This window comes from Syngnathus floridae, chromosome 13, assembly GCF_059516105.1.
Source record: "Syngnathus floridae isolate MCC-2025c chromosome 13, RoL_Sflo_1.0, whole genome shotgun sequence".
Lineage (NCBI taxonomy): Eukaryota > Metazoa > Chordata > Actinopteri > Syngnathiformes > Syngnathidae > Syngnathus > Syngnathus floridae.
Window position 1 is genome coordinate 2,520,584 of NC_142425.1, and position 26,420 is coordinate 2,547,003.

At 47.0% G+C, this 26,420-nt stretch overlaps 3 protein-coding genes across 11 annotated transcripts in view; 1 reads left to right on the plus strand and 2 right to left on the minus strand.

Annotated features, from left to right (window-relative positions):
• LOC148388033 (tetraspanin-33) lies at positions 1-21,565 on the plus strand. 7 transcript variants are annotated; one of them, XM_088393226.1, is made up of 10 exons: positions 1-264; positions 789-981; positions 16,628-16,780; positions 17,352-17,460; positions 17,847-17,971; positions 18,039-18,113; positions 18,182-18,292; positions 18,355-18,483; positions 18,813-18,974; positions 19,956-21,564. In XM_088393226.1, the coding sequence occupies exons 2-10, from the start codon at positions 934-936 to the stop codon at positions 20,100-20,102; spliced, it is 1,059 nt and encodes a 352-aa protein (XP_088249352.1). In that variant the 5' UTR covers positions 1-264; positions 789-933; the 3' UTR covers positions 20,103-21,564. The 7 variants fall into 7 exon arrangements, with proteins under 7 accessions (XP_088249352.1, XP_088249358.1, XP_088249353.1 ...); XM_088393228.1 differs by having other exon boundaries at positions 3-264; positions 17,352-17,409; positions 19,956-21,563; XM_088393229.1 differs by having other exon boundaries at positions 35-264; positions 17,352-17,409; positions 18,197-18,292; positions 19,956-21,549.
• reep6 (receptor accessory protein 6) lies at positions 1,574-17,058 on the minus strand. 2 transcript variants are annotated; one of them, XM_088393239.1, is made up of 6 exons: positions 15,883-17,046; positions 15,161-15,254; positions 14,870-15,008; positions 14,630-14,798; positions 2,579-2,700; positions 1,574-2,134 (listed from the first exon to the last, which is right to left on the minus strand). In XM_088393239.1, the coding sequence occupies exons 1-6, from the start codon at positions 16,013-16,015 to the stop codon at positions 2,123-2,125; spliced, it is 669 nt and encodes a 222-aa protein (XP_088249365.1). In that variant the 5' UTR covers positions 16,016-17,046; the 3' UTR covers positions 1,574-2,122. The 2 variants fall into 2 exon arrangements, with proteins under 2 accessions (XP_088249365.1, XP_088249364.1); XM_088393238.1 differs by lacking the exon at positions 2,579-2,700 and having other exon boundaries at positions 15,883-17,058.
• The window catches only part of slc1a8a (solute carrier family 1 member 8a), a 9,733-nt gene continuing 4,540 nt past the window's right edge, over positions 21,228-26,420 (minus strand). The window contains exons 3-12 of one of the 2 annotated variants that reach the window (XM_088393225.1): positions 25,626-25,705; positions 25,026-25,241; positions 24,728-24,770; positions 24,448-24,646; positions 24,223-24,322; positions 23,886-24,119; positions 23,513-23,707; positions 23,307-23,441; positions 23,057-23,159; positions 21,228-22,714 (exon numbers count right to left, since the gene is read on the minus strand). In XM_088393225.1, the coding sequence (XP_088249351.1) occupies positions 22,568-22,714; positions 23,057-23,159; positions 23,307-23,441; positions 23,513-23,707; positions 23,886-24,119; positions 24,223-24,322; positions 24,448-24,646; positions 24,728-24,770; positions 25,026-25,241; positions 25,626-25,705 (1,452 nt within the window). In that variant the 3' untranslated portion in view covers positions 21,228-22,567. Of the gene's footprint in view, positions 22,715-23,056; positions 23,229-23,306; positions 23,442-23,512; positions 23,708-23,885; positions 24,120-24,222; positions 24,323-24,447; positions 24,647-24,727; positions 24,771-25,025; positions 25,242-25,625; positions 25,706-26,420 lie in introns of both variants that reach the window. The other variant, XM_088393224.1, reaches the window with a different exon arrangement.

Here is a 26,420-nt window from a genome sequence, read left to right on the forward strand (position 1 = left end):
CTCACCCCTCCCCTCCTGTGTGCTGATGATCAGTGTAATCACCCTCACCTGCCTCTCGTTGCATGTCTCGTATTTAAGTCCGGTCTGATTGTCACTCCCTGCTGGATTGTTCTTGTTTCTCGTCTCTTGTCTCCAGTCTCTGTCTTTGTCTCTGTTTCTGTTAGTTTCTGTTCCTGTCTGCGAGTTGGTCTGTCTGTTCCCCTTTATCCTCCAACCCTGGTCCAAGCTGCATTTGGTCGCCCTGCTCCACTCATTCCCAATATGGTATGTACAGTGCTCTGTTCAGCAATGCCTTCACCCGTTGTCCTTGACTGTTCACCGGGAACACCTCCGCGTCTCCCCTCTTAGACGCAATGCCGCTCGTCCTGGTCTCGTCAGCCTGCTCCAAGATGTATTTTCCGACTTGAAGGTGTCATCAAACTTATTAAATCTCTCAATGATTATGTGAGACGTTGCCCTTAAATCCACCACAGGGCCCGTTGTCTGGATCCGTTGAGCTGTCCATCCGTAATCTTAAAACATTTGTTCTTACGCCTCAGTTACTCGCTTGACATCATCTCTCACGCCTGTATGAGCCATTTGGTCTTCTCGCATTGTTTTTGGGTTGATGTGGTTTACCTCCGCGCCACTAAAGAGACTCTCTTGTATTTGTAGACACTATACTGGGAAGCCTATAAAACCCACAGTGAATTAGGACACGGGCGGGGTTGACAGGAAGGATACAGTTTTCCACTGTGCCTAATGCCAAAAATATTATGTGGTTATTTTGATTGCCGTTGTGTTATTAGGTATTTACCGTGTCTTGGAAAAGGAAAATTCAGCATGCTGTAGGGCCAACGCCCTCCAGCACCATAAACCCCTGTCCCTCATGTAGCAAGACCTGCAGATCACGCATCGGCCTGCACAGCCACATGGCTATGCATCGCCGGATGGATGGATGGATGGATGGATGGTTGGATGGGTGGACATTTACTTACACAGGTACAACACATGCCTGATGAAATCACCACAGTGCATCCCTCCCCCAATTATGAGAACACACACCCCCACTCAAGTCAACGCACACTCTCCGTTTCCACTTTACCATTCAGAATGAGCCGGCACTGAACCACCACTAATTAGTATGCTACATAATTTTTCTAGACTAGTAAGGCTGTGCACAAGTTTATGAATGTTGGCACGCTACAATTAAACTGAAATATACATTCTGCACAAAATGTACAAAAATCCGGGACATCTCAGTGTCCCAGATTTTTTATTTTTTTTCTGGGATAGACCATAAAAATCCGGGACAATTAGGAAAATCCGGGACAGGTGGCAACACTATACGGAGCCCGTGTCAGCTCGCCACTATGCAACATTGAACATTGAGGAGGGGGAGCGGGGGTGACCACACGCAAACCTTTTAGGAGAATAAGAGAAATGAAAGCACAACTGTAATCTCAATAGCCTCATATTAGAAGCCAGAGGCCCACGAGATGATGGAATTTGATCAGACAGCACCTTCAGGCCGAATCTAATGACTGTGGTTTTGCAATTTGACTTGAACTGCAAAAACTCTGTAGTCAACCAATTTCCAGCAGCATTAAAGTCTGCATTTGATTTTATTAGTTCTCAAAAAAAAAAGATTGATTTAAGCAAAACGTGTACATGAAAACTGTAACAGATGTGACTCTAAATAACTATTAATATGAATTTAAACTATGCTACTAATAAAGACTTCATATAAAATATGTATGATTGCAAAGGAAATAAATAATACAAACTGATAATAAATAACTAAACTACGTAATATGGCCACCTAGTTTTACAGTACACGATGAGCTTCCTTGTTCAATGAATTCAACCAAGTCGGTAAAACTTGGTTTGGAGGCCTTTTTTGGGGGGTAAAATGCTCTAAAATCAAATAACTAAAACTGAGTCAAGAAAAAAATGGGTCACCATTTCATCAGCTTCTATGAATACAAACAAAGTGCATTTGATTAACTTCAGGGTTAAGGAACATTTTCAAGATTGATTAATTTGCTAGGAGCAAGAAAAACAACAGCAGAAAGAAAAAAAAAAGTCCAACGTGGCGCTCCTTCTCCTCCGGACCGGACCAGGCCCCGCCTCCTCTCGGCGCTCAGGAAACAAGCTGAAGGCACAATTACGTACAGTGTTCCAATTTCACATGCTGACGGAATGCTAACACGCTAACAGAGAACAACAAGTGAAAGTCTTTTGTTTAGCAAAAAACAAAAAGGCAGATCGATAGGTACTCAAATTTGTAACCTCTGTCCAAGTACCTACATTTTGAAAGTCAAATGCTAACTGTTGCTATGCTAACACACAGCAAGGATAGATCACCTTGTGATTGTGAAATTACATAAGGCCATTGCTAAAAGACTTAGGGTGAGATATGATGAAAAGGGACGAGGTGAGGGGTGTGGTGTGAAATGCGAGGAGGGGGCAGGAACTAGAGTGACATGCTAGCATGCTAACTGCTCTTTTACCTCCTTGTTAACCCAGGAAAGGCTAAAGGGGGTTGATATGATGAAAGAACAAAGAGGAGTCAGGGTTTGACTTTGACAGTACACACCTCTTGCTCTTCACTCAGAGGAGACGTGTGTTTGTTTCTCAAGGAACTTTCCCCAGAGGCACTTGGCTGACTTTTCACTTCGAGCAACACCAAGGCTTTGTTTTTCACCAGGGTAGACAAAACTGTGAACAGAGCACAGCAGGTCGTGGAGCCAATGTGGACTGATCTGGACTGCCCTAAACTGGTCTAGACACGTCTGTAATGGATTTGTCCAGTCGGGTCTGAAGTGTACAGAGCAAAGCAGCAGTCCACGCAGGTCTAGATGTGTGAGCATCGCTTAATTGAGAACCAGATGGCAACAACGCAGTACGTGCAGGTCCAGACTGGCACACGCACGGACCGGACCGTCTGATGTGGAGATGATGCGTGCCGGTTTGTATTGGACAAAAAGGACCTGGGCTGTAGCAACCCTAACCATAAAAACCTTCTCCAAATGTTTGTCAAGAAAACGCTGAAGGTGCTCCTGACTGGCAAAAAACTGATTGCCTACCTAAACTGATCACCTTGACTACAGATCCTCATGATGGAGGTGTTTCTCTAGAATCCTTCAAAACAAAAGAGGGATTATGAATCCAGTGGAATCTGTGAGTGAGAAGGCTAAATGAAGTCGCTGTCCTGATAAGTTGTCCCGCAAAGATGTCAAGTGAGTTGCAGCGGAAACCACGCATAGAAACTAGAAAATGTAATTCCTGGAGAAACTGCGTGTGAAAGCGAAGACTTTGAATCACTTCTTGGGGAATGATGCCGAATGATGTTGAAATGAGTTGAATTACTTGAGAAATGTGGAAAATAGAAGTGTAAAACGAAATTTTGGAGAATTTGTTGTGAAAATTTTTAATTTTTGTTAAGTGGGAAGTTGTGGAATACGTAGGAAAATGATGAACAGTTGAAAGTTTGAACGGGTTGAATCAGTTGATGAATGTAGAATTTAGAATTGACAAATTAAGTTTTGGAGAATTTGGTGGAATTTCAAATTTGAAAGTTTGGAGTTTTTGGTCCCCTCCGCAAGTCGTCACCTTATCGTGGTGGAGGGGTTTGCTTGCCCCTATGATCCTAGGAGCCATGTTGTCGGGGGCTTCATGCCCCTGGTAGGGTCACCCATGGCAAACGGGTCCTAGGTGAGGGGTCAGACAAAGCACGGCTCACCCAAGCCCCTTATGATGAACAACATAAATGGACTTTGTTTTCCCTCGCCCGGACGCGGGTCACCGGGGCCTCCCTCTGGAGCCAGGCCTGGAGGCGGGGCTCGAAGGCGAGCGTCTGGTGGCCGGGCCTTCGCCCATGGGGCCCGGCCGGGCATAGCCCGAAATGGAAACACGGGTCCCCCTTCCCATGGGCTCACCACCTGTGGGAGGGGCCGAAGGGGTCGGGTGCAATGTGAGCTGGGCGGCAGCCAAAGGCAGGGACCTTGGCGGTCTGATCCCCGGCTGCAGAAGCTGGCTCTTGGGACATGGAATGTCACCTCTCTGGCTGGAAAGGAGCCCGAGCTGGTGTGCGAGGCAGAAAGATTCCGACTAGATATAGTCGGACTAGCCTCCACACACAGTTTGGGTTCCGGTACAAGCCCTCTCGAGAGGGGCTGGACTCTCTTCCACTCTGGAGTTGCCCACGGTGAGAGGCATCGAGCAGGTGTGGGTATACTTATTGCCCCCCGGCTGGGCGCCTGCACATTGGGGTTCACCCCGGTGAACGAGAGGGTAGCCTCCCTCCGCCTTCGGGTGGGGGGACGGGTCCTGACTGTTGTTTGTGTCTATGCACCAAACAGCAGCTCAGAGTACCCACCCTTCTTGGGGTCCCTGGAGGAAGTGCTGGAGAGCGCTCCTTCTGGGGACTCTATCGTTCTACTGGGTGACTTCAGTGCTCACGTGGGCAATGACAGTGAGACCTGGAAGGGCGTGATTGGGAGGAACGGCCCCCCTGATCTGAACCCGAGCGGTGTTCTATTGTTGGACTTCTGTGCTCGACACGGATTTTCAATAATGAACACCATGTTCAAGCATAAGGGTGTCCATGTGTGCACTTGGCACCAGGACACCCTAGGCCGCAGTTTGATGATCGACTTTGTAGTCGTGTCATCGGATTTGCGGCCACATGTTTTGGACACTCGGGTGAAGAGAGGGGCGGAGCTGTCAACTGATCACCACCTGGTGGTGGGTTGGCTCCGATGGTGGGGGAAGATGCCGGTCCGACCTGGCAGACCCAAACGCTCTGTGAGGGTCTGCTGGGTACGTCTGGCAGAATCTCCTGTCAGGAAGAGCTTCAACTCCCACCTCCGGCAGAGCTTTTCCCACGTCCCGGGGGAGGCGGGGGACATTGAGTCTGAGTGGACCATGTTCCGCGCCTCCATTGTTGAGGCGGCCGACCGGAGCTGTGGCCGTAAGGTCGTTGGTGCCTGTCGTGGCGGCAATCCCCGAACCCGCTGGTGGACACCGGCGGTAAGGGATGCCGTCAAGCTGAAGAAGGAGTCCTATCGGGCCGTTTTGGCCTGCGGGACTCCGGAGGCAGCTGACAGGTACCGGATGGCCAAGCGGAACGCGGCTTCGGCGGTTGCTGAGGCAAAAACCCGGGCGTGGGAGGAGTTCGGTGAGGCCATGGAGAATGACTTTCGGACGGCTTCGAGGAAATTCTGGTCCACCATCCGGCGTCTCAGGAGGGGGAAGCAGTGCAACGTCAACACTTTTTACAGTGGGGATGGCGTGCTGCTGACCTCGACTCGGGACGTCGTGAGTCGGTGGGGAGAATACTTCGAAGACCTCCTCAATTCCACCTACACGCCTTCCATTGAGGAAGCAGGGCCTGGAGACTCTGAGGCGGATTCTCCAATCTCTGGGGTCGAAGTCACTGAGGTAGTCAAAAAACTCCTCTGTGGCAAGGCCCCGGGGGTGGATGAGATCCGCCCGGAGTTCTTAAAGGCTCTGGATATTGTGGGGCTGTCATGGCTGACACGCCTCTACAACGTTGCGTGGACATCGGGGACAGTGCCTCTGGATTGGCAGACTGGGGTGGTGGTTCCCCTCTTTAAGAAGGGGGACCGGAGGGTGTGTTCCAATTACAGGGGAATCACACTCCTCAGCCTCCCTGGTAAGGTCTATTCAGGGGTGCTGGAGAGGAGGGTCCGTCGGGAGGTCGAACCTTGGATTCAGGAGGAGCAGTGTGGCTTTCGTCCTGGCCGTGGAACAGTGGACCAGCTCTACACCCTCGGCAGGATCCTCGAGGGTGCATGGGAGTTCGCCCAACCAGTCCACATGTGTTTTGTGGACTTGGAGAAGGCGTTCGACCGTGTCCCTCGGGAGGTTCTGTGGAGGGTGCTTCGGGAGTACGGGGTGCCGAGCCAACTGATAAGGGCGGTTCGGTCCCTGTATCACCGATGCCAGAGTCTGGTCCGCATTTCCGGCAGTAAGACGGATTCGTTCCCAGTGAGGGTTGGACTCCGCCAAGGCTGCCCTTCGTCACCGATTCTGTTCATAATTTTTATGGACAGAATTTCTAGGAGCAGCCGAGGCGTTGAGGGGGTCCGGTTTGGGGACCTCAGCATCATGTCTCTGCTTTTTGCAGATGACGTGGTGCTGTTGGCTTCTTCAGGCCGTGATCTCCAGCTCTCGCTGGAACGATTCGCAGCCGAGTGTGAAGCGGTCGGGATGAGGGTCAGCACCTCCAAATCCGAGTCCATGGTCCTCGATCGGAAAAGGGTGGAATGCCCTCTCCGCATCGGGGATGAGATCCTGCCCCAAGTGGAGGAGTTCAAGTATCTTGGAGTCTTGTTCACGAGTGAGGGGAGGATGGAGCGTGAGATCGACAGGCGGATCGGTGCAGCGTCGGCAGTAATGCGGATCCTGTACCGGTCCGTTGTGGTGAAGAGAGAGCTGAGCCAAAAGGCAAAGCTCTCAATTTACCGGTCGATTTACGCTCCTACCCTCACCTATGGTCACGAGCTATGGGTCGTGACCGAAAGAACGAGATCTCGGATACAAGCGGCCGAAATGAGTTTTCTCCGCAGGATGTCCGGGCTCTCCCTTAGAGATAGGGTGAGAAGCTCGGTCATCCGGAAGAGACTCGGAGTAGAGTCGCTACTCCTCCACGTTGAGAGGAGCCAGATGAGGTGGCTCGGGCATCTTATCAGGATGCCTCCTGGACACCTCCCTGGGGAGGTGTTCCGGGCATGTCCCACCGGTAGGAGACCCCGGGGACGACCCAGGACGCGCTGGAGAGACTATGTCTCTCAGCTGGCCTGGGAACGCCTTGGGATCCCCCGGGATGAGCTGGATGAAGTGGCTGGGGAGAGGGAAGTCTGGGAGTCCCTCCTAAAGCTGCTGCCCCCGCGACCCGACCCCAGATAAGTGGAAGAAGATGGATGGATGGATGGATGGAGTTTTTGGTAAATGGGAAGTTGTGGAATATGTAGGCAAAAGATGAATAGTTGAAAGTTGGAATGGGTTGAATCGGTTGAACATTGTAGAAATTAGAGTAGAAAAATGAAATTTTGGAGAATTTGGTTGAATTTCAAATTTGGAATCTTTGGTAAGTGGGAAGTTGCGGAATAGGTAGGCGAAAGATGAAGAGTTGAAAGTTGGAATGGGTTGAATCGGCTGAAAAATGTAAAAATTAGAGAACAAAAACACAATTTTGGAGAACTTGGTTGAATTTCAAATTTGGAATTTTTGAACGAAAAAAATGTAAGCAGCCGTGTCATGAATATTTGGAATCAGTGAAAAGTGGAACGGAGTGAATCGGTTGAAGTATGTGGAAGTAGTTAAGCGTCAAAAAAGTGAGCGGAATAAGTAGAATAATAATAATAACTAGAATTTGCAATTCCTGAAGAAATTGCGTGTGAAGGTGAAGAGGTTGAATAAATACTTGGGGAATGCTGCAGAATGATGTTGAAAAGAGTTGAATCGGTTGAAAAATGTAGAAATTAGAAGGGAAAAAGCAAATTTGGGAAAATTGGGTGTGAATTTCAAAATTGAAAATTTGGAATTTTGGGTAAGTGGGACGTTGTGGAATAGGTAGGAAAATGATGAACAGTTGAAAGGTGGAATGGGTTGAACAAGTTGAAAAATGTAGAAATTAAGGTAGAAAAACAAAATTGTAGAGAATTTTTGGTAAGTGGGAAGTTGTGGAATAGGAAGGCAAAAGATGAACAGTTGAAAGTTGGAACGAGTTGAATCGGTTAAAAAATGTAGAAGTTAGAGCAAATCTTGAATCCTAATAGAGAATGAATGGGAATTAAAAGAAAAAAAAATTGCGCCAAAATTTTTTTAAATTTGGAACAAAAGGAAAAAAACGGCTTCAGGAGGTTTACTTTTGGGGTTAAAATGTTGAAACGGGTTTAATCGGGAAAAATTTGCAAAAGTTAGCGCAAATGTAGGTATTTTGGGCACTTAATGTTGAAATATGGTCACTTCCGGTTTGATTTGGGTCACTTCCGGTCTATTTAGGTCACTTCCGGTCTGATAAGAGGCACTTCCGGTCTAGCTGAGGTTACTTCCGGTTTATTTTGGGTCACTTCCGGTTTAAAAAGGTCACTTCCGGTTTGATTTGGGGTCACTTCCGGTTTTATTTGGGGTCACTTCCTGTTTACCTAAGGTCACTTCCGGTTTGATTTGGGGCACTTCCAGTTCATTCTGGGTTCATTGGGGGCACTTCACGGTCAATCCAAGATGGCCGCCATACTGGAAGTGTGGGTCAAGGGGGTGAATATGGTAAGCATAAAGTGAACAAAGTGAATAAAGTTGGAATGGGTTGAATCGGTTGAAAAATGTAGAAATTAGAAGGGAAAAACTAAATTTTTGGAAAATTTGGTGTGAATTTCAAAATTGAAAATTTGGAAATTTTGGTAAGTGGGAAGGTGTGGACTAGGTAGGCAAAAGATGAACAGTTGAAAGTTGGAACGAGTTGAATCGGTGGAAAAATGTAGAAATTATAAGTGAAAAACTAAATTTTGTGAAATTTTGCAAAATTTTGTGCAAATTTTAAAAGTGAAAACGTGAAATTTTTGAATTTGGCAAGTTTGGGAATGTCCCCAATGTGATTTGAATGTGTTGAAATAAGTGAATTTCAAACTGGAACAACAAAAATGTGAAATGTTGAATCTGCCATTAAGAATGAATGGGGAAAAAAATGCCACAAAATCGTGAATTTTGTGAAAACGGAAAATTTTTTGAACGAAAAAAATGTAAGCACCCGTGTCATGAATATTTGGAATAAGTGAAAAGTGGAACGGAGTGAATCGGTTGAAGTATGTGGAAGTAGTTAACGGACAAAAAAGTGAGCGGAATAAGTAGAATAATAATAATAACTAGAATTTGCAATTCCTGAAGAAATTGCGTGTGAAGGTGAAGAGGTTGAATAAATACTTGGGGAATGCTGCAGAATGATGTTGAAAAGAGTTGAATCGGTTGAAAAATGTAGAAATTACAAGGGAAAAAGGAAATTTGGGAAAATTGGGTGTGAATTTCAAAATTGAAAATTTGGAATTTTGGGTAAGTGGGAAGTTGTGGAATAGGTAGGAAAATCATGAACAGTTGAAAGGTGGAATGGCTTGAATAAGTTGAAAAATGTAGAAATTAGAGTAGAAAAACAAAATTGTAGAGAATTTTTGGTAAGTGGGAAGTTGTGGAATAGGAAGGCAAAAGATGAACAGTTGAAAGTTGGAACGAATTGAATCGGTTAAAAAATGTAGAAGTTAGAGCAAATCTTGAATCCTAATAGAGAATGAATGGGAATTAAAAGAAAAAAAAATTGCGCCAAAATTTTTTGAAATTTGGAACTAAAGGAAAAAAACGGCTTCAGGAGGTTTACTTTTGGGGTTAAAATGTTGAAACGGGTTTAATCGGGCAAAATTTGCAAAAGTTAGCGCAAATGTAGGTATTTAGGGCACTTAATGTTGAAATATTGTCACTTTCGGTTTGATTTGGGTCACTTCCGGTCTATTTGGGTCACTTCCGGTTTGATAAGAGGCACTTCCGGTCTAGCTGAGGTCACTTCCGGTTTATTTGGGGTCACTTCCGGTTTAAATAGGTCACTTCCGGTTTAAAAAGCTCACTTCCGGTTTGATTTGGGGTCACTTCCGGTTTACCTGAGGTCACTTCCGGTTCATTTGGGGACACTTCCGGTTTGATTTGGGTCACTTCCGGTCTATTTGAGTCACTTCCGGTTTGAATAGAGGCACTTCCGGTCTAGCTGAGGTCATTTCCAGTTTATTTGGGGTCACTTCCGGTTTAAAAAGGTCACTTCCGGTTTAAAAAGGTCACTTCCGGTTTGATTTGGGGTCACTTCTGGTTTACCTGAGGTCACTTCCGGTTCATTTGGGGTCACTTCCGGTTTGATTTGGGTCACTTCCGGTCTATTTAGGTCACTTCCGGTTTGATTAGAGGCACTTCCGGTCTAGCTGAGGTCACTTCCGGTTTATTGGGGGTCACTTCCGGTTTAAAAAGGTCACTTCCGGTTTGATTTGGGGTCACTTCCGGTTTACCTGAGGTAACTTCCGGTTCATTTGGGGTCACTTCCGGTTTGATTTGGGTCACTTCCGGTCTATTTAGGTCACTTCCGGTTTGATTAGAGGCACTTCCGGTCTAGCTGAGGTCACTTCTGGTTTATTTGGGGCCACTTCCGGTTTAAAAAGGTCACTTCCGGTTTAAAAAGGTCACTTCCGGTTTGATTTGGGGTCACTTCCGGTTTGATTTGGGGTCACTTCCGGTTTACCTGAGGTCACTTCCTGTTCATTTGGGGTCAATTCCGGTTTGATTTGGGGCACTTCCAGTTCATTCCGGGTTCATTGGGGCACTTCAGGGTCAATCCAAGATGGCCGCCACTCTGGAAGTGGGGGTCAAGGGTTGAATTGTGGAAGTGGGGGTGAAGGGGGTGAATATGGTAAGCATAAGGTGAACAAAGTGAATAAAGTTGGAATGGGTTGAATCGGTTGAAAAATGTAGAAATTAGAAGGGAAAAACTAAATTTTTGGAAAATTTGGTGTGAATTTCAAAATTGAAAATTTGGAAATTTTGGTAAGTGGGAAGGTGTGGAATAGGTAGGCAAAAGATGAACAGTTGAAAGTTGGAACGAGTTGAATCGGTAGAAAAATGTAGAAATTAGAAGTGAAAAACTAAATTTTGTGAAATTTTGCAAAATTTTGTGCAAATTTTAAAAGTGAAAACGTGAAATTTTTGAATTTGGCAAGTTTGGGAATGTCCCCAATGTGATTCGAATGTGTTGAAATAAGTGAATTTCAAACTGGAACAACAAAAATGTGAAATGTTGAATCTGCCATTAAGAATGAATGGGGAAAAAAATGCCACAAAATCGTGAATTTTGTGAAAACGGAAAATTTTTTGAACGAAAAAAATGTAAGCACCCATGTCATGAATATTTGGAATAAGTGAAAAGTGGAACGGAGTGAATCGGTTGAAGTATGTGGAAGTAGTTAACGGACAAAAAAGTGAGCGGAATAAGTAGAATAATAATAATAATAATAATAATAATAATAATAATAAAGGACAGCAATAACAATAGTGTGAAGGTCTTCACCTTCACACTAACTAGAAAATGCAATTTCTGGAGAAATTGCGTGTGAAGGCGAATACTTTGAATCACTTCTTGGGGAATGATGCCGAATGATGTTGAAATTAGTTGAATTTCTTGAGAAATGTGGAAAATAGAAGTGTAATACAAAATTTTGGTGAATTTGGTTGAATTTCAAATTTGAAAGTTTGGAATTTTTGGTAAGTGGGAGATTGTGGAATAGGTAGGCAAAAGATGAACAGTTGAAAGTTGGAACGGGTTGAAACGGTTAAATAATGTAGAAGTTAGAGCAAATCTTGAATCCCCATAGAGAATGAGTGGGAATTAAAAGAAAAAACAATTGCGCCAAAATTTTTTGAAATTTGGAACAAAACGATAAAAAACGGCTTCAGGAGGTTCACTTTTGGGGTTAAAATGTTGAAACGGGTTCAATCAGACAATAAATGCAAAAGTTAGCGCCTAATGTAGCTATTTAGGTCAGTTAATGTTGAAATAAGGTCACTTCCGGTTTGATTTGGGTCACTTCCGGTCTATTTGGGTCACTTCCGGTTTGATAAGAGGCACTTCCGGTCTAGCTGAGGTTACTTCCGGTTTATTTGGGGTCATTTCTGGTTTAAAAAGGTCACTTCCGGTTTAAAAAGGTCACTTCCGGTTTGATTTGGGGTCACTTCCGGTTTTATTTGGGGTCACTTCCTGTTTACCTAAGGTCACTTCCGGTTTGATTTGGGGCACTTCCGGTTCATTCTGGGTTCATTGGGGGCACTTCAGGGTCAATCCAAGATGGCCGCCACACTGGAAGTGGGGGTCAAGGGGGTGAATATGGTAAGCATAAAGTGAACAAAGTGAATAAAGTTGGAATGGGTTGAATCGGTTCAAAAATGTAGAAATTACAGTAGAAAAACAAAATTGTAGAGAATTTTTGGTAAGTGGGAAGTTGTGGAATAGGAAGGCAAAAGATGAACAGTGTAAAGTTGGAACGAGTTGAATCGGTTAAAAAATGTAGAAGTTAGAGCAAATCTTGAATCCTAATAGAGAATGAATGGGAATTAAAAGAAAAAAAAATTGCGCCAAAATTTTTGCAAATTTGGAACAAAAGGAAAAAAAACGGCTTCAGGAGGTTCACTTTTGGGGTTAAAATGTTGAAACGGGTTTAATCGGGCAAAATTTGCAAAAGTTAGCGCAAATGTAGGTATTTAGGGCACTTAATGTTGAAATAAGGTCACTTCCGGTTTGATTTGGGTCACTTCCGGTCTATTTGGGTCACTTCCGGTTTGATTAGAGGCATTCCCGGTCTAGCTGAGGTCACTTCCGGTTTATTTGGGGTCACTTCCGGTTTAAAAAGGTCACTTCCGGTTTGATTTGGGGTCACTTCCGGTTTGATTTGGGGTCACTTCCGGTTTACCTGAAGTCACTTCCTGTTTACCTAAGGTCACTTCCGGTTCGAATTGGGGCACTTCCGGTTCATTCTAGGTTCATTGGGAGCACTTCAGGGTCAATCCAAGATGGCCGCCACACAGGAAGTGGGGGTCAAGGGTTGAATTGTGTAAGCATAGTGGAAGTGGGGGTGAAGGGGGTGAATACGGTAAGGATGAGGTAATCAAAGTGAATAAAGTTGGAATGGGTTGAATCGGTTGAAAAATGTAGAAATTAGAGTAGAAAAACGAAATTTTGTAGAATTTGGTGTGAATTTCAAAATAAAAAATTTGGAAATTTTTGTAAGTGGGAAGGTGTGGAATAGGTAGGAAAAAGATGAACAGTTGAAAGTTGGAATGGGTTGAATCGGTCAAAAATTGTACAAATTAGAGGTGAAAACGGAAATTTGTGAAATTTTGTCGAAATTTTTAACGTGAAAACGTGAAATTTTTTGAATTTGGGAATTTTGGGAATGTCGAGAATCATTCCGAATGTGGTTTGAATGTGCTGAATGAGGTGAATTTAAAAGGGGAATGACGTAAATGTGAAATGTCGAATCTGCCATTGAGAATGAATGGGGAAAAATTTGTCGTAAATTCGCGAATTTTGCGAAATCGGAAAATTTTCGGAACGAGAAAAATGGAAGCGCTCATCTCGTGAATATTTGGAATACGTCAAAAGTGGAACGGAGTGAATCGGATGAATTATGTGGAAGAAGAAGCGGGACAAAAAAGTGGCGGGAATAAAATAGAAGAAGAATAATAATAGAGAATGGTGTAGAATAACATATGTGTGAAGGCCATCGCCTTCACACAATAATAGAGAATGGTGTAGAATAACATATGTGTGAAGGCCATCGCCTTCACACAATAATAAAGGACAGCAATAACAATAGTGTGAAGGTCTTCACCTTCACACTAATAAAGGACAGCAATAACAATAGTGTGAAGGTCTTCACCTTCACACTAATAAAGGACAGCAATAACAATAGTGTGAAGGTCTTCACCTTCACACTAATAAAGGACAGCAATAACAATAGTGTGAAGGTCTTCACCTTCACACTAATAATAAAGGACAGCAATAACAATAGTGTGAAGGTCTTCACCTTCACACTAATAAAGGACAGCAATAACAATAGTGTGAAGGTCTTCACCTTCACACTAATAATAAAGGACAGCAATAACAATAGTGTGAAGGTCTTCACCTTCACACTAATAATAGAGAATGGTGTAGAATAACATATGTGTGAAGGCCATCGCCTTCACACAATAATAATAATAGAGAATGGTGTAGAATAACATATGTGTGAAGGCCATCGCCTTCACACAATAATAAAGGACAGCAATAACAATAGTGTGAAGGTCTTCACCTTCACACTAATAATAACAATAATAATAAAGGACAGCAATAACAATAGTGTGAAGGTCTTCACCTTCACACTAATAATAATAATAATAATAAAGGACAGCAATAACAATAGTGTGAAGGTCTTCACCTTCACACTAATAATAAAGGACAGCAATAACAATAGTGTGAAGGTCTTCACCTTCACACTAATAATAATAATAATAATAATAATAAAGGACAGCAATAACAATAGTGTGAAGGTCTTCACCTTCACACTAATAGTAATAATAGAGAATGGTGTAGAATAACATATGTGTGAAGGCCATCGCCTTCACACAATAAAGTGAATGGAGTAGAATAACAAATGTGTGAAGGCGATGGCCTCAGGCAATAATAATAATAGAGAATGGTGTAGAATAACATATGTGTGAAGGCCATCGCCTTCACACAATTAGACAATATGATACAAGGCAACTTTATTGATCTGGCGCATTTGCCTCGATTTGTCAAGACCTGCGCACTCTCACTTTGACTGTTCTGTGCCCATCCAGACTTGCCCCAATTGATGTAAAAGCGCACTGCTGGGACACTGTGGTCTTTACTGGCATAAAGTTTCATGGGCTTTTGCGAACCTTCCTTGGCTGATCTACGGAGCCAGATTTCATATCTGCTAGCTTGAAGTGGAATTGGTTTGGGCTGGTCTGGAATGACCCGCCCTAGACCTGAATGGACTGACAGGTTTAGGCTTTAGGTGGGAGTCGACCCGCATAGTACCTTCCCTGGTGAGGTTCTCTGCTGCGCTCATGGCCTTCCCACTGAGGTCGCTGACCATGTTGTCCACGGCGGCTTCATGACGGAGGAAAATGGGTCGGACTACACGGTCGTAGAGGACCTGGGATCCATTCCAGGCCACGGGGGCCATGCACCACAACAGGAACAAACACTGCGGCCAAGGCATGAGACCAGGAGAAGGGTGTGGCAAGGCGTGGCGAAGGAGGCAGGGAGGTTGCTTACCTTAAAGGCGTAGTAGAAGGGGAACCAGTAGAGGAAAATGTCAGAGAAGAACTCGCCCAGACTGAAGACTCCGTAGACCACCCAGTAGGTCAGCCATTTTGTGTCGTCTTCTTTGCTTGGACTCTCGATGGCTTTGACTCTGAACACACAAATATCATGGACGGACTTCCCGCGCTGGGAGAAGCTGTTTGGACTAGCACACAAAGCCTCAGCTGGACTCCAAGGATATGGAGTATGCACTTAGTCAAGTGTTCTAGTCTAGTCCAGATGGCGGACCTCCGAGGGACTCACGAGTAGTACGCCGGGTAGACGAAACCGATCAAGTTGCAGAGCAGGGCAGCGCCATAACCGTAGACCAGGTATAAGCCCGTCACTGAAACCACACCTGAGGGAAGGGCGCAGGACAGCGGGTCATTTCCACAAGGGCTATCATGCAGGCGCCGACGGCGACTCGAAGCTGGCGGACGCAAAAGCTCAGCGCGTCCTGTGTGCCCAGACAACCGTGTGTGCTGTGTATGAAGAAGTCCACAGGAAATAAGCATTCTGTTGGACAGTGTTTCATGTTCCTACACATGTTCCTTTTATTGGTTCCTCGAATGTTCAACGTTGATTCCACATTTGGATGTTGATAGGCCCCAAAGTACACCTTACGGAAAGTGGTTATCAAATGAGCATGTGAGCACTTCTTTTCAGTGTCCATTAGTTGCCTCCAAAGGCTACATGGGCTCCACCGACACAGGTGCCACGCTGGCGTAGCGCGTCTTCTGGCCACGTATGCATATTGATTTTTTTCTTCGCCACTGAGCCAAACTCTGCTTGTGATGTTCGCTTAGCACACGCGCACCCAATTAGCTGGGTCATGGTAACTCCGTCACACTTAGCACACGCGCAATATATGAGAGCGGCGCTGCCATGTGGCCTCGTCTTTGGCAGATTAAGGCAATCCTCTTGGAACCTCAGCGCACACACAAACATACACACTCACACAGACTCGCACATGCACTGGAGCATACCGGCCGCAAGGATTTTCTTCTTGACTCCCGTCTTCTCCTCGACCTTCCCCAGGAAGTCAGTGACGACATTCTTTTCATTGAGGAACCTCTCGGCACGTTCTTTGGCTGAAGATAGGAAGCTGAGAAGGCCCATGTCTTCGATGTCCTCTATGTCTTTGACGGGGGAGGAAAACGAGCAAGCGGCTGACGATGAAGAGAACCTGATTAAACACCTGCCACACGGCAAGGGATGGGGCAGGGTTAAGTCTGATGCAATCAAAGCAGGTCACTTCATTGGGCCAAATGAAAGATGATGTCACGTTGCCATAGTGAGCCAGAGGCTTTGCCACTCTTAGCCCTCTCAGCTGAAGTTGATTAGAACACGGTCTTGTTGACTTTGAAGAGCTAAAACCCTTGTACCCCCCCATAGATTCTTGCTAACACACATTGACGGGCTAATTATGAGCATGTTTCACATTCAATTTTCCTCGCTCTCTCGTCTTTCCTTTCCTTCTCCACTGTTGATCAAGTTTTTAGGCACGCAGAACCAAGGTTAGGAACGGCGTGTGTGTTTTTCTTCCTAGCAGCGTTGAAACTGATGTCACTTGTTGAGGTTTGCTTAAAAACATGTCGGCTCAATGTCGGGACGCTGTCATTACACCTGAAAAGATAAGGCAGATTTGAAAAGACAATGACTTGATAAATTGTCAAAGTCCCAAAACTCAAAGTGCCTTCCTCCCCACCGGTGTGGGTGTCTCGTGAGCAGGAATGCAGCACAGGCCGCCACACGCCCGTTCGCAAGTTCCTCTCAGGAGGGGCCTCCCCATCCCTCCCCACTTCAAGCTCAGCCACCGCCGCCGCCATGAGAGGATACCGTGTCATCAAGTACTTGCTGTTTATCCTCTGCTACGTCTTCTGGGTCAGTACAATGCAGCTTTTCTTCTATTTGTCACACTGCACTCAAAAGGTCTTCCTTCCTCCCCGGGGCGGGGCCCCGTTGCTCATCCAGCGTGTGTGCAATGTCTTTTTTCACATCTCCAGCACGTTTTGGAGACGAATTGTGTCCGCAACTGGACAGACGTCTCAGAGTCAGATCAAGTTGCTTAGTTTGCTCCGAATCACAAAAGAGCTGGTAAATATTAATGTCACGGAAAGCCCTCCGCGCAAGGCAACGTGACTGAGGCTACACTGGCCCGTTGGAACATTGGAGACACCTGCACTAGGGTACGGGCTAGCCACCCTTTCCAGCACTTACGATAGGCGGGATGAGCACCATCCGGGTCTACAGACTCAGAGCCACTTTGCATTTTCATCCATATTTGAAAGAGGACGCTTCGCTGGTCCTTTTTTAAGTCTCATCGCTTGTGAGAGTCTCATCTACCGAGCGTCCGGTTTGAAGAAATCCGATATTCCGTCGGTACTGTCGCTGTGAGCACCAATATGAACTGGAGATAACAAAGGTCATCCAGTAAGGTTGTGGTATTGTTCAGGTGTTGAGCGCCGTCCTCATTGCGGTGGGAATCTACGCCAAGGTGGCCAAGGAGAAAGGTCAGAGCGCCTTGCGCACGTCGACGTCACTTGACCAGCACACAGGCAAATGTGAGCGACTTGCATTTGCTGCTCTAACCTCAAACCAGTTCATAGTTAGTCTAACTTGCCGGCAAGGAAGGAGCGCAACCTTGCGCAAGTCAGCGCTAAATTTGACAGCGCGTTGGTGACGCCCAAAGGCCAGCTAAGCGACGGCCGTGTTGGTAACCAACGTGCATTGAGAATGAGTGGCCACGTCCTTATTGCATTTATTTTGTCCACGTCAAACTGTGCGCTCAAGACAAAGCATTAAAAGACAGAATGATGTAGTATTTTGAACGCCATCCTTTGAGCTGAGTCATCACGCCACGCCGACTCCTCGCTCAGCATACTCGTGGGCTCAAAAGGCCAGCCCGCCCATGTCCTATCTTGCCGTTCAAATGAGTGTGACGTTGCAGATGTGGTGGATACCCTGACATTGGACCCCGCTCTGCTCCTGATGGTCATTGGCTCCCTTACCTTCTTCATCACCTTCCTGGGATGTCTGGGCGCACTGCGCAACGTCACCTGCCTGCTCAAGACGGTATGACATTACACCTCAGAGGACTTGGTGTGGTTGTGACATCCCCTCTTCCTGCGGCTGTTTGTAGTTTGTGTGCATCCTGGCGCTGTTGCTCCTCCTGCAGCTGACAGCGGGAGTTGCAGCCTATCTCTTCACCGACACGGTAGGACGCCTTACCCATGCCTTGGGGGAATGATTGCGGATGAATGCTTACCTTGGTGACGTGATAAGAACTTTGTTGTGGAGGTGATGGAGCGGACGGAGCGGCTGATGATGACGAGCGTTGTTGGCTATCGGGAGGATCGCGACTTGGAGAATGCCATCGACTTCATCCAAAAGAAGGTACGAGCACTCGGGGCAGGGCACGGGCGGACATGGTTTCACACAGCGATCTGTGTATTCAGTTCCAGTGCTGCGGCGTGGAGGGCTACCGGGACTGGTCCAGGAATGTCTACTTTGATTGCTCCGACGCCAATCCCAGCGTGGAGGCCTGCAGCGTTCCCTTCTCCTGTTGCATGGCCCCCGGCAACCAGGTCACTCACTCAATTGCTAACTCCCTCTTACATCACTCCGTCCCAGAAAGTAGACCCATAGTGAGGACACGGCTGGCTGGAAGTGGAGTGAAACCGGAGGGTCGGTCGAGGGTGGGCGGGGGGAGTGAACGTAAGAAAGCATGGGAAGCGGAGAAAGGCGGAGAAAGAGGGTAGCCAGACCGTGTGAGAGAGTGCTTGGGTTCCACTTTTTGTTTGAGCTGAAAAGAAGAGCGAGGGAGGGCTACTCCTCAAGCCCGGTCCTCTGAACAGTTCCTCAGGGCTGCTCCTCAAGCCCGATCTTCTGAAAGGTCTCTGTGTGTCCTCACTAGTTGGTGCTGAACACCATGTGCGGCTTTGGGACCCAGCGGCAGGAGCGGTCGCTGGCCCAGCAGGGAGTCTTCCTGGACGGATGTTTAGACAAGATTGCTCGGTGGCTCAATCAAAACGCCAGGATGGTGGGCGGCCTCGCTGGAGGGCTGCTGCTTCTCCAGGTAAAAGGCCTTCATCATCATCGTCACGCAGATTGCTGTCATTACATCCGGATTGTTGCCGATTGGCTGGGAGTTTTGACTTAGGCATGCATACATCAAGGGTGGCCAAACAAAAATCATGTGCCGCAGTCACAATACAGCCATAAAAAGTACAAATCAACGATTCAACCTCATTTTTAACATATTGGCACGATGCCTGAAAGAAAGTAGTTTGACTTTTTTTTAAGTCAATACCTCATGACATTAGGGGAAAATGGGTGTCTTGTGGCTCCTTTTGCTTTGTTGCGAGTGCAAATCGCTCAGCAGCGTTGTTTGACAGCGAGCAAGATGTTCCATTTCCTATTGTGTGACGCAAATTCATTGGCAATGCTACTGTAGCATATTTTCATTAGTATATTAATTCGGCTCTTATTCTATGTATATTCTACTCTTAAGGCCTGGTTTGCTTATCAGATCGAGCACTGGTCAAGTCGTACGAGATATCAGTGCCTGGTATGGGATGTCAGCGCCTGGCTCCAGGAATGTAGACTTACTGGCGCCAGAAGGTATAAAGAAAACAGGTTGACGTAGTCAGGAAAGAATCCTGGGAAGACCATATAGGGTCAGCAGGATGGACTTGCGAGTTACCAGTAGCCATCGGTATAAAGGATGGAGACCTTTTTTCTGGGCGTGAGGCACTTCAGTTTGACACTGGTTGAATAAAATCTTTTCCCAATCAGCCGTGTGTCACTGAAGTTTTATCTTCCCCAAGCTAGCCACCTTCTACAGCGTGTTCCCAAAGAACAGCTGACCACCGAAGACAATTCACTACAATACTTTGTTGTGTGTGTGTGTGTGTGTTGTTGTTGTGTGTGTGTGTGTGTGTGTGTGTGTGTGTGTGTGTGTGTGTGTGTGTGTGTGTGTGTGTGTGTGTGTGTGTGTGTGTGTGTGTGTGTGTGTGTGTGTGTGTGTGTGTGTGTGTGTGTGTGTGTGCGTTCTCAGACTTGCACGATGTCGCTGGCGTGGGCTCAGGTGTGCTGGATTAACAAAGTTGGCCGGCGCAAGGCAATGCCAGTGAGCAGGATTGCTTCGTTGCAGAAAAAAGACCACATGTGGTTTCCCGCCTTCGCTGACTTTGACGAGCAATGACGGGAAAACCGTTGCTGCGCTGAGCTGCACCAGCTGCTGTTTGCACCTGGTTACCAGATAGCACACACACGCCCGGAATGAAGTAACTCAGCTTTGCTGCATCCCATAATACACTTGGCCGACAGCCACAGAACCGCTGAGGAAAAGTCAAAATAAAGAGAAAGATGAAAATTCAGGCAAAGTAAAGTATAAAGTAGTGCTTTTGCTACCACCTTTGTCCCAAGTAACAAAGGAGAAGAGCTTCGTTTGGACAACCCCAGCGTTCTCGCGGCATCTCTGTGCCAAGAAAGGACGTTTAGGTGTTTTACTCAGACAAAAGGAGTTCTTTTGACCGAGATGAGTATGGCGACGTTCACCTTTGCCGCTTGATAGGCGGTGACCTCCTGGAGGTGAGCTTTGCCGATCATGCCCACCACCCACTTGCCATGGCAAAATCTCCACTCGCTTTCCTTTCCTACTATGAATAAGAAAACAGCGATGTTTTAAGATTTTGCTTCTTATTGGACAACAAAGAGATGTCATGTGATCAACCTCACAGAAGTCCATTTTGCACATTGACTCAAATGGAAAAAGGCTCCCCAAACGGGTACATTAGGGATTGATGTTACAACAAAAGCCAATTGTGAGTTTTTAGTTGGAAAAATAGAAACTGGGGTTTGAAAAGTTAGGAGACTGCAGAGTGGAGGAGATAACGTTCCTACTGGCAAAAATGAGAAGAGGGCCCCCATCTGATCCGCGGTTGCCGAACCTAAAAGCAAGGCAACGCGGCTACGGAAAACAAAATCCTTTTTGGGGTGAATGGCCACCGCCACCATCTGCCGCTGAACCTCCGAGGTGCTCACTTGGACATGTGAAAGAAGCGTATGGATAAAAGTTAAAAATAAAAATTTTAAAAAAGCGTATGGTGAACGAACCATCTAAAATTGCTGGTATTAACGTCAGCGCGACGGGTTGAAGCAAATCGACTCCTCAAAATACCAGCCGGCAGGCAACGTCAAGTTAATGTGTCATCATTGACCTTTGAGCGCCCCCTACAGGCTAAATGCCACTAAGGGCGTTATCGCCTTTGTCGACAGCTGCAGAGCTGCAGAGGAAAAGTCCAAATCAAGAAAAAACGTTGCCAAAGCGTGTTACAAAATCTTTTAATGTCACACAGTATCATCAGAACAGTCATTTAAAAATGCGTAGAAAAAGTCAACATGAGTTGAAAACTTGGCAGACGGAAGACCCCGACATTAAGGCAGACAAATGCAGTAAACGCAAACCCGCACACACAGACCAGGCCTGCTTCAAATTGTGCAATTGTCATTTTACAAATGCAGAAAATGCAAAGCCGCATACACAGGTCTGCTACAAATTGTACAATTATCATTTTAGGTAGTTTTGATTTCGTGCACGAGTTTGGGGTTTCAAGGGCTATATAGTAATGGAATTTTATTGTTTTGAGATTTAAATTTAGTTCGTTTTCAGGGTGGCTTAGTTGTTTTTTATTTGAGTTTTGTCAATAACATGGCGTTTTAGTTTGTCTTTTTTATAAATTTGCTAAATTGTGTGAAAGATTAAAACAACATGCAATATCGTGTCATCAAAGTCCGACAAAACGTGATTATTCAGGTACTTGTCCGCAGACTGAATCGCATCGTTAACTTGAGAGGCAAAGTTGGATGCACGTCAAGCCTTGGCAAACAGCAAGGAAGCCTTGTTGCCCAAGTGGCAATGTGGATTTGTGCCTTGGATCAAGCCCACTTCCACATTTTTTTCGGGATACTGACGGTATTTCTTCCAAATCTGAGTAAAACATTTCTTTGCACTTCTTAGTGAGCGTTACATTTCCGGCTCAGTTCATCGACAAAAGCCAGGGAGCAATTTGGGCCAAGAAGTAAATTCGTCGCCGAGGCGCAACGTCATCCGGTGGTGCTTCAATTAGCAGCTGCAAGTTGACGTCATTTGCGAGAACTCCCCAGTCACAGCTTGAACATTCTTCATTCGTGCAGTAACACCGAAACGAACACGTTTCAAATCAAGCCCAAGCTCGTGCATTAACGACTAAATTTTTGCTACGATTAATATTACTTTTTACTTTTGTGAACGTTTTTTTTTCCATGAACAAAAATGTTTTTCAATGTCAATTTGAGTTACTTTGTTTTCGTGACCTAAAATAACCCTGGCACAAACTAATACTAAGAAAATCAACGCGAGGGTTGACGTGAGCTGCTTTGTCGACATTGACACGGAAACGGGAAGTAAAGCGCCAAAGCTCGAGAATGGGCCCTAAGAGACGCACGCCAGCGTGCGCCCTGGCCACTGCCACCAACGCTCACTCGTTGTCAGAAGAGACGCGACCATCTTGCGTGGTCAGTGGCTAAACCCGCGCACGCGCACACACCCAGAAGATTGGTCGGGTGACATGGAGGTCGTTGGAATGTTCATGTCGCTGCGGAAACAGCGCCTAACCGCGTTCGCACTCACACCTGGCAGATGTTGTAGTAGACTGTGTGCGCGTGCCTCTCAAATGCCGCGTCGCCGTCTCCGTGCGTGTGTACGTGTGTCAAAGGCACGTCCACGTGCTGGGCGCCGTTGCTGCACTCGTGTGTGCCGTACGACGGGACAGTCTGCGGGAAAAGAGCCGGCCCTTCGCCATTAGCCTGCTATCAAATTCATTTTTCCAGACGGATCTTTCATCATTCCTCGTCAAGTGTGTGTGTGTGTGTGTGTGTGTGTGTGTGTGTGTGTGTGTGTGTGTGTGTGTGTGTGTGTGTGTGTGTGTGTGTGTGTGTGTGTGTGTGTTGGGGGTGGGGTAGGGGGGGTCAATTAGGAAAATATAATATTGTACATTCAATTTTAAAATTTGCAATGGGTAGTGGCTCGGTTTGGCGTGTGATTGTTTTTTGGGTTCAAATGTGGAAAGTTTTGCCAGACACCTTCTGGCAATTCAGTGGAAATTGTGTGTGTACCTTTCCCTCGCCACTGAGGGGGAAGTCCTTGCGACACAGGTGTGCGATGATGCCCGCCGCCAGCGCGTCGCCCAGCACGTTGATCATGGTGCGAAATCGATCCCTGCGTGCCCACACACGTACGCACACATCACATGAGCGGCAGATCCGACGGCGCGTCGCCCACATGTGACTGAAGGGAGACGAGAATATGCACGCATACGGAAATACACGTGAGTGGAATGACACAGAGGGGTCACTGATGACCTACAGGATCCAATCGATGGCCACGATGAGCGTGATGTCGTCGGGGGGCAGGCCCACGGAGGTGAGCACAATCACCATGGTAACCAGGCCCGCCTGAGGGATGCCGGCCGCGCCAATGCTGGCGGCTGTGGCGGTGATGCTGGTGGGCACACACGCGCAAGCATGGTCAAGCATGCGGACGCAGGTCGAGCCGACAGCGACGGGCCTCACCTGATGGTGACCAGCTGGCCAAAGTCCAGCTCGTAGTCATTGACCTGCGCGATGAAGATAGCGGCCACTGCCTCGTAGAGCGCCGTGCCGTCCATGTTGATGGTGGCGCCCACGGGTAGCACGAAGCGGGCGATCTGCCGGTCCACGTGGCACTTCTCCAGGAGACACTTCATGGTGATGGGCAGCGTGGCCGAGCTGCACGCAGACACACAAGAACAGACCTTTTTTTTTTTACCTCACAGTCAATCGTGGCAAAAAGACACTCCGGGAATTTCGACCGCGTCTGGAGAACTACACTGGAACGTTTTGTCTTTGAGCAAGGGAGACGGAACTCGGACTTCGAACCGCGACAATGCGCCCCTTCCCCACTGACCTGGACGAGGTGGCCAGGGCGATAACCAAGGCCTGCAGCAGGCCGCGGATGAAGGTGAACGGGTTCTTCCCAGTCAGCAGGAAGTAGAAGAGGGGCAGCAGCAGCAGGCCATGCACAAAGAGGCCGGCCAGCACGGTGACGCCGTACCAGCCCAACTTGCGGCCCAAAGTGCTGGGGTCCTGCATGTCCAGGATCTTGCCAGCCACCAAGAAGATGATCCCGAATGGGAAGTACCTGCAAAGGAAGGCAGCGGCGAGCATCAGGCCATTATCTTTGGACGGGCATCAGGCCATTATCTGTGGACGCTAGCCTTTGGCCTCCCGAGCCATTGACTCACCACACAGCAGCGTTGATGATCTTCATGACACACTCGTTGATGCACTGACACACGTTGACCAGCGGAGCGCCGCGCTCGCCCATCCTGCCCAGCAGCAATCCTGCGCACGCATGCGCACGTGCATGCGCACGCACGCACACACACACGCACACACACACTTGCAAACTGACCCGCCTCAAAACAAGACGGGCAAAGCGCATTGAAGAGCACCTTTACGCCACTCACCCATGGTAGCTGAGAAGATGACGATGCCGAGCACGTTCATCTGCTGGCTGCTTCCCGGGTTGGTCTTGTACGTCACTTGGGGCGACGGCGTCAGCTCCAGCACCACCGTTCGGCCCTCGGCGGCAGGCAGCACGTACACAAAGTTGGGCGTCACCGTCCGGGCAGGCACTTTCAAAATGGGCACCAGGTCTGTCTTGTACTGAAGGTGTAAACGGCAAGCGTGAGGGCAGGCGAGCGGCAGCAAAGGCACGACAATTGGGGCGACGCCGGTCGCACTCACCTGCTGGAAGGTTGCCTCGATCAGATTGGACGGAACCATATTTCTGTGGGCGGAGCAGCCAAGCAGCACACGTCGGTGATCAGCGCACGCTCAAAGCTAAGCTGGCGCTCAAAGCTAAGCTGGCGCTTAAAGCTAAGCTGGCACTCAGCTGCGCAGATGACTAAATATAGGGCCGTTAGTCTCTGAGCTAATTGGATTCACGCGACAGTAGAGTCCTTGTGTTTGTATGCCAATGTAACATCTTAGCACGTGTGGGTGGATGTCAGCACTCAGCGGATGGTGGGCAGGGCGGACCCACCTGATGAGGTCAAGGAGAGCGTCGGCCGAGGTCATGACGGGCCCGCCCCCCAGCCGGTTGCTCTCCATGTCAGTGCCGGCGCCTGGCTTGATGATGATCACCAGCACGATGCCCACCACCACCGCCATGAAGGTGGTCCACAGGTAGTAGGTCACCGTCAGCACGCCCATGCGGCAGCACGCACGGGACTCCATCGACGAGAGGCCCGACATCAAGCTAAGCACATCAAGCATGCGTCGGGCGTTCCCATTCCACTGTTGCTTTCTTACTGGATTGCTTTTTAGAGTCCTTTTGTTAGTTTTTTTTTTATTTTTTTATTGGAAAATCTTTTGTTGTATTTCTAACATTAGTATTTTGGAATCTCATATTTGCTGAGCGCAAGTTGAGTCGAACCTTCCCTCTTGTGTCGGGCCAGAAATCAATTCCGATTGTGTATGCTGTTATTGAAAACACAATGTCTCAAATGTGCTTTTATGGTTTGTTGTAGTTAGTTTTCTTCAAAAGCATTCTTGTTTTGACTCAAATGTTTTGTTGTTTTCAGTTTTGGCTGGAGCTCTTCCAGTGACCTGCATTGGCCCAGGCACGGGAGGTCGGTCCTACCTGGAGGTGATGAGCGGCAGGATGAGCATCTTCAGCATCCTCATGAGAAGTTCGCCAGGAAAGGAGAAGTAGATCTTGGCCTGCCGTGCAAAACAAAAAAGAAGCCCCGTGAGCGCCGCCCGCCAAGTTGCTCACTAATCAAGCTCCCGGTCCACGGTCCGGCTTTTGCCTCCGTTTGCACTGGCCAATGGTGTGCAGTGCTACTCTTGAATTGTCTTGAAAAGCTGAAGTAAAAACGCAACAGTTCTCGTATTCGTTACGTGACAGCTTAATAGTCAAGTCCCATCTGATGTGGCAGCAACCTGCCTAAGATGAAATGTCAAAGTTCTTGGGGTAAAAGGTAAAATGTGCTCTCGTGCTTTCTTCCGCTATGGCACCAATGTGGCAGCCAGTTTGGTTTGGAGCCAACTCTTTGCGTATTGGCGGCGGCGGGTAGACTGTTAAAAATGGCTGTGAAATCTACAGTTACTTACTGTATTAAACACAATAACCTTACTGTGTATGATTATTACAGTAGAATGCTGTAAGTGTTACAGTTACACCTCGTAAACATGACAAAATCACAGTAGGATAAGTATTACAGTGAAAAACACAGTAGTCGAAGCATTACTATAAAAAATCACAATAGCCAGTATAGTACTGTAAATAGAAAAGTAAACTTATTGTAATTTTATTGTCAACGTCGACTGTTAAAAATGGCTGCGAAATCTACAGTTACTTACTGTATTAAACACAGTGACCTTATTATGTATGATTTTTACATTAGCTTGCTGTAATTGTTACAGTTAAACTTCG

Excerpts from the sequence above, each read along its gene's own strand:
- LOC148388033 (XM_088393226.1), top strand. The coding sequence starts at position 934 with ATGGATGGATGGATGGATGGTTGGATGGGTGGACATTTACTTACACAG. Across the intron at positions 17,972-18,038 it reads TCACCTGCCTGCTCAAGACG|TTTGTGTGCATCCTGGCGCT; the intron begins GTATGACATTAC and ends GGCTGTTTGTAG. Across the intron at positions 18,293-18,354 it reads TCGACTTCATCCAAAAGAAG|TTCCAGTGCTGCGGCGTGGA; the intron begins GTACGAGCACTC and ends CTGTGTATTCAG.
- reep6 (XM_088393238.1), bottom strand. The coding sequence starts at position 16,015 with ATGGGCCTTCTCAGCTTCCTATCTTCAGCCAAAGAACGTGCCGAGAGG. Across the intron at positions 15,255-15,882 it reads GAAGAAAATCCTTGCGGCCG|GTGTGGTTTCAGTGACGGGC; the intron begins GTATGCTCCAGT and ends CCCTTCCCTCAG. Across the intron at positions 2,135-14,629 it reads AGAGAACCTCACCAGGGAAG|CTTGTTTCCTGAGCGCCGAG; the intron begins GTACTATGCGGG and ends TTGTGCCTTCAG.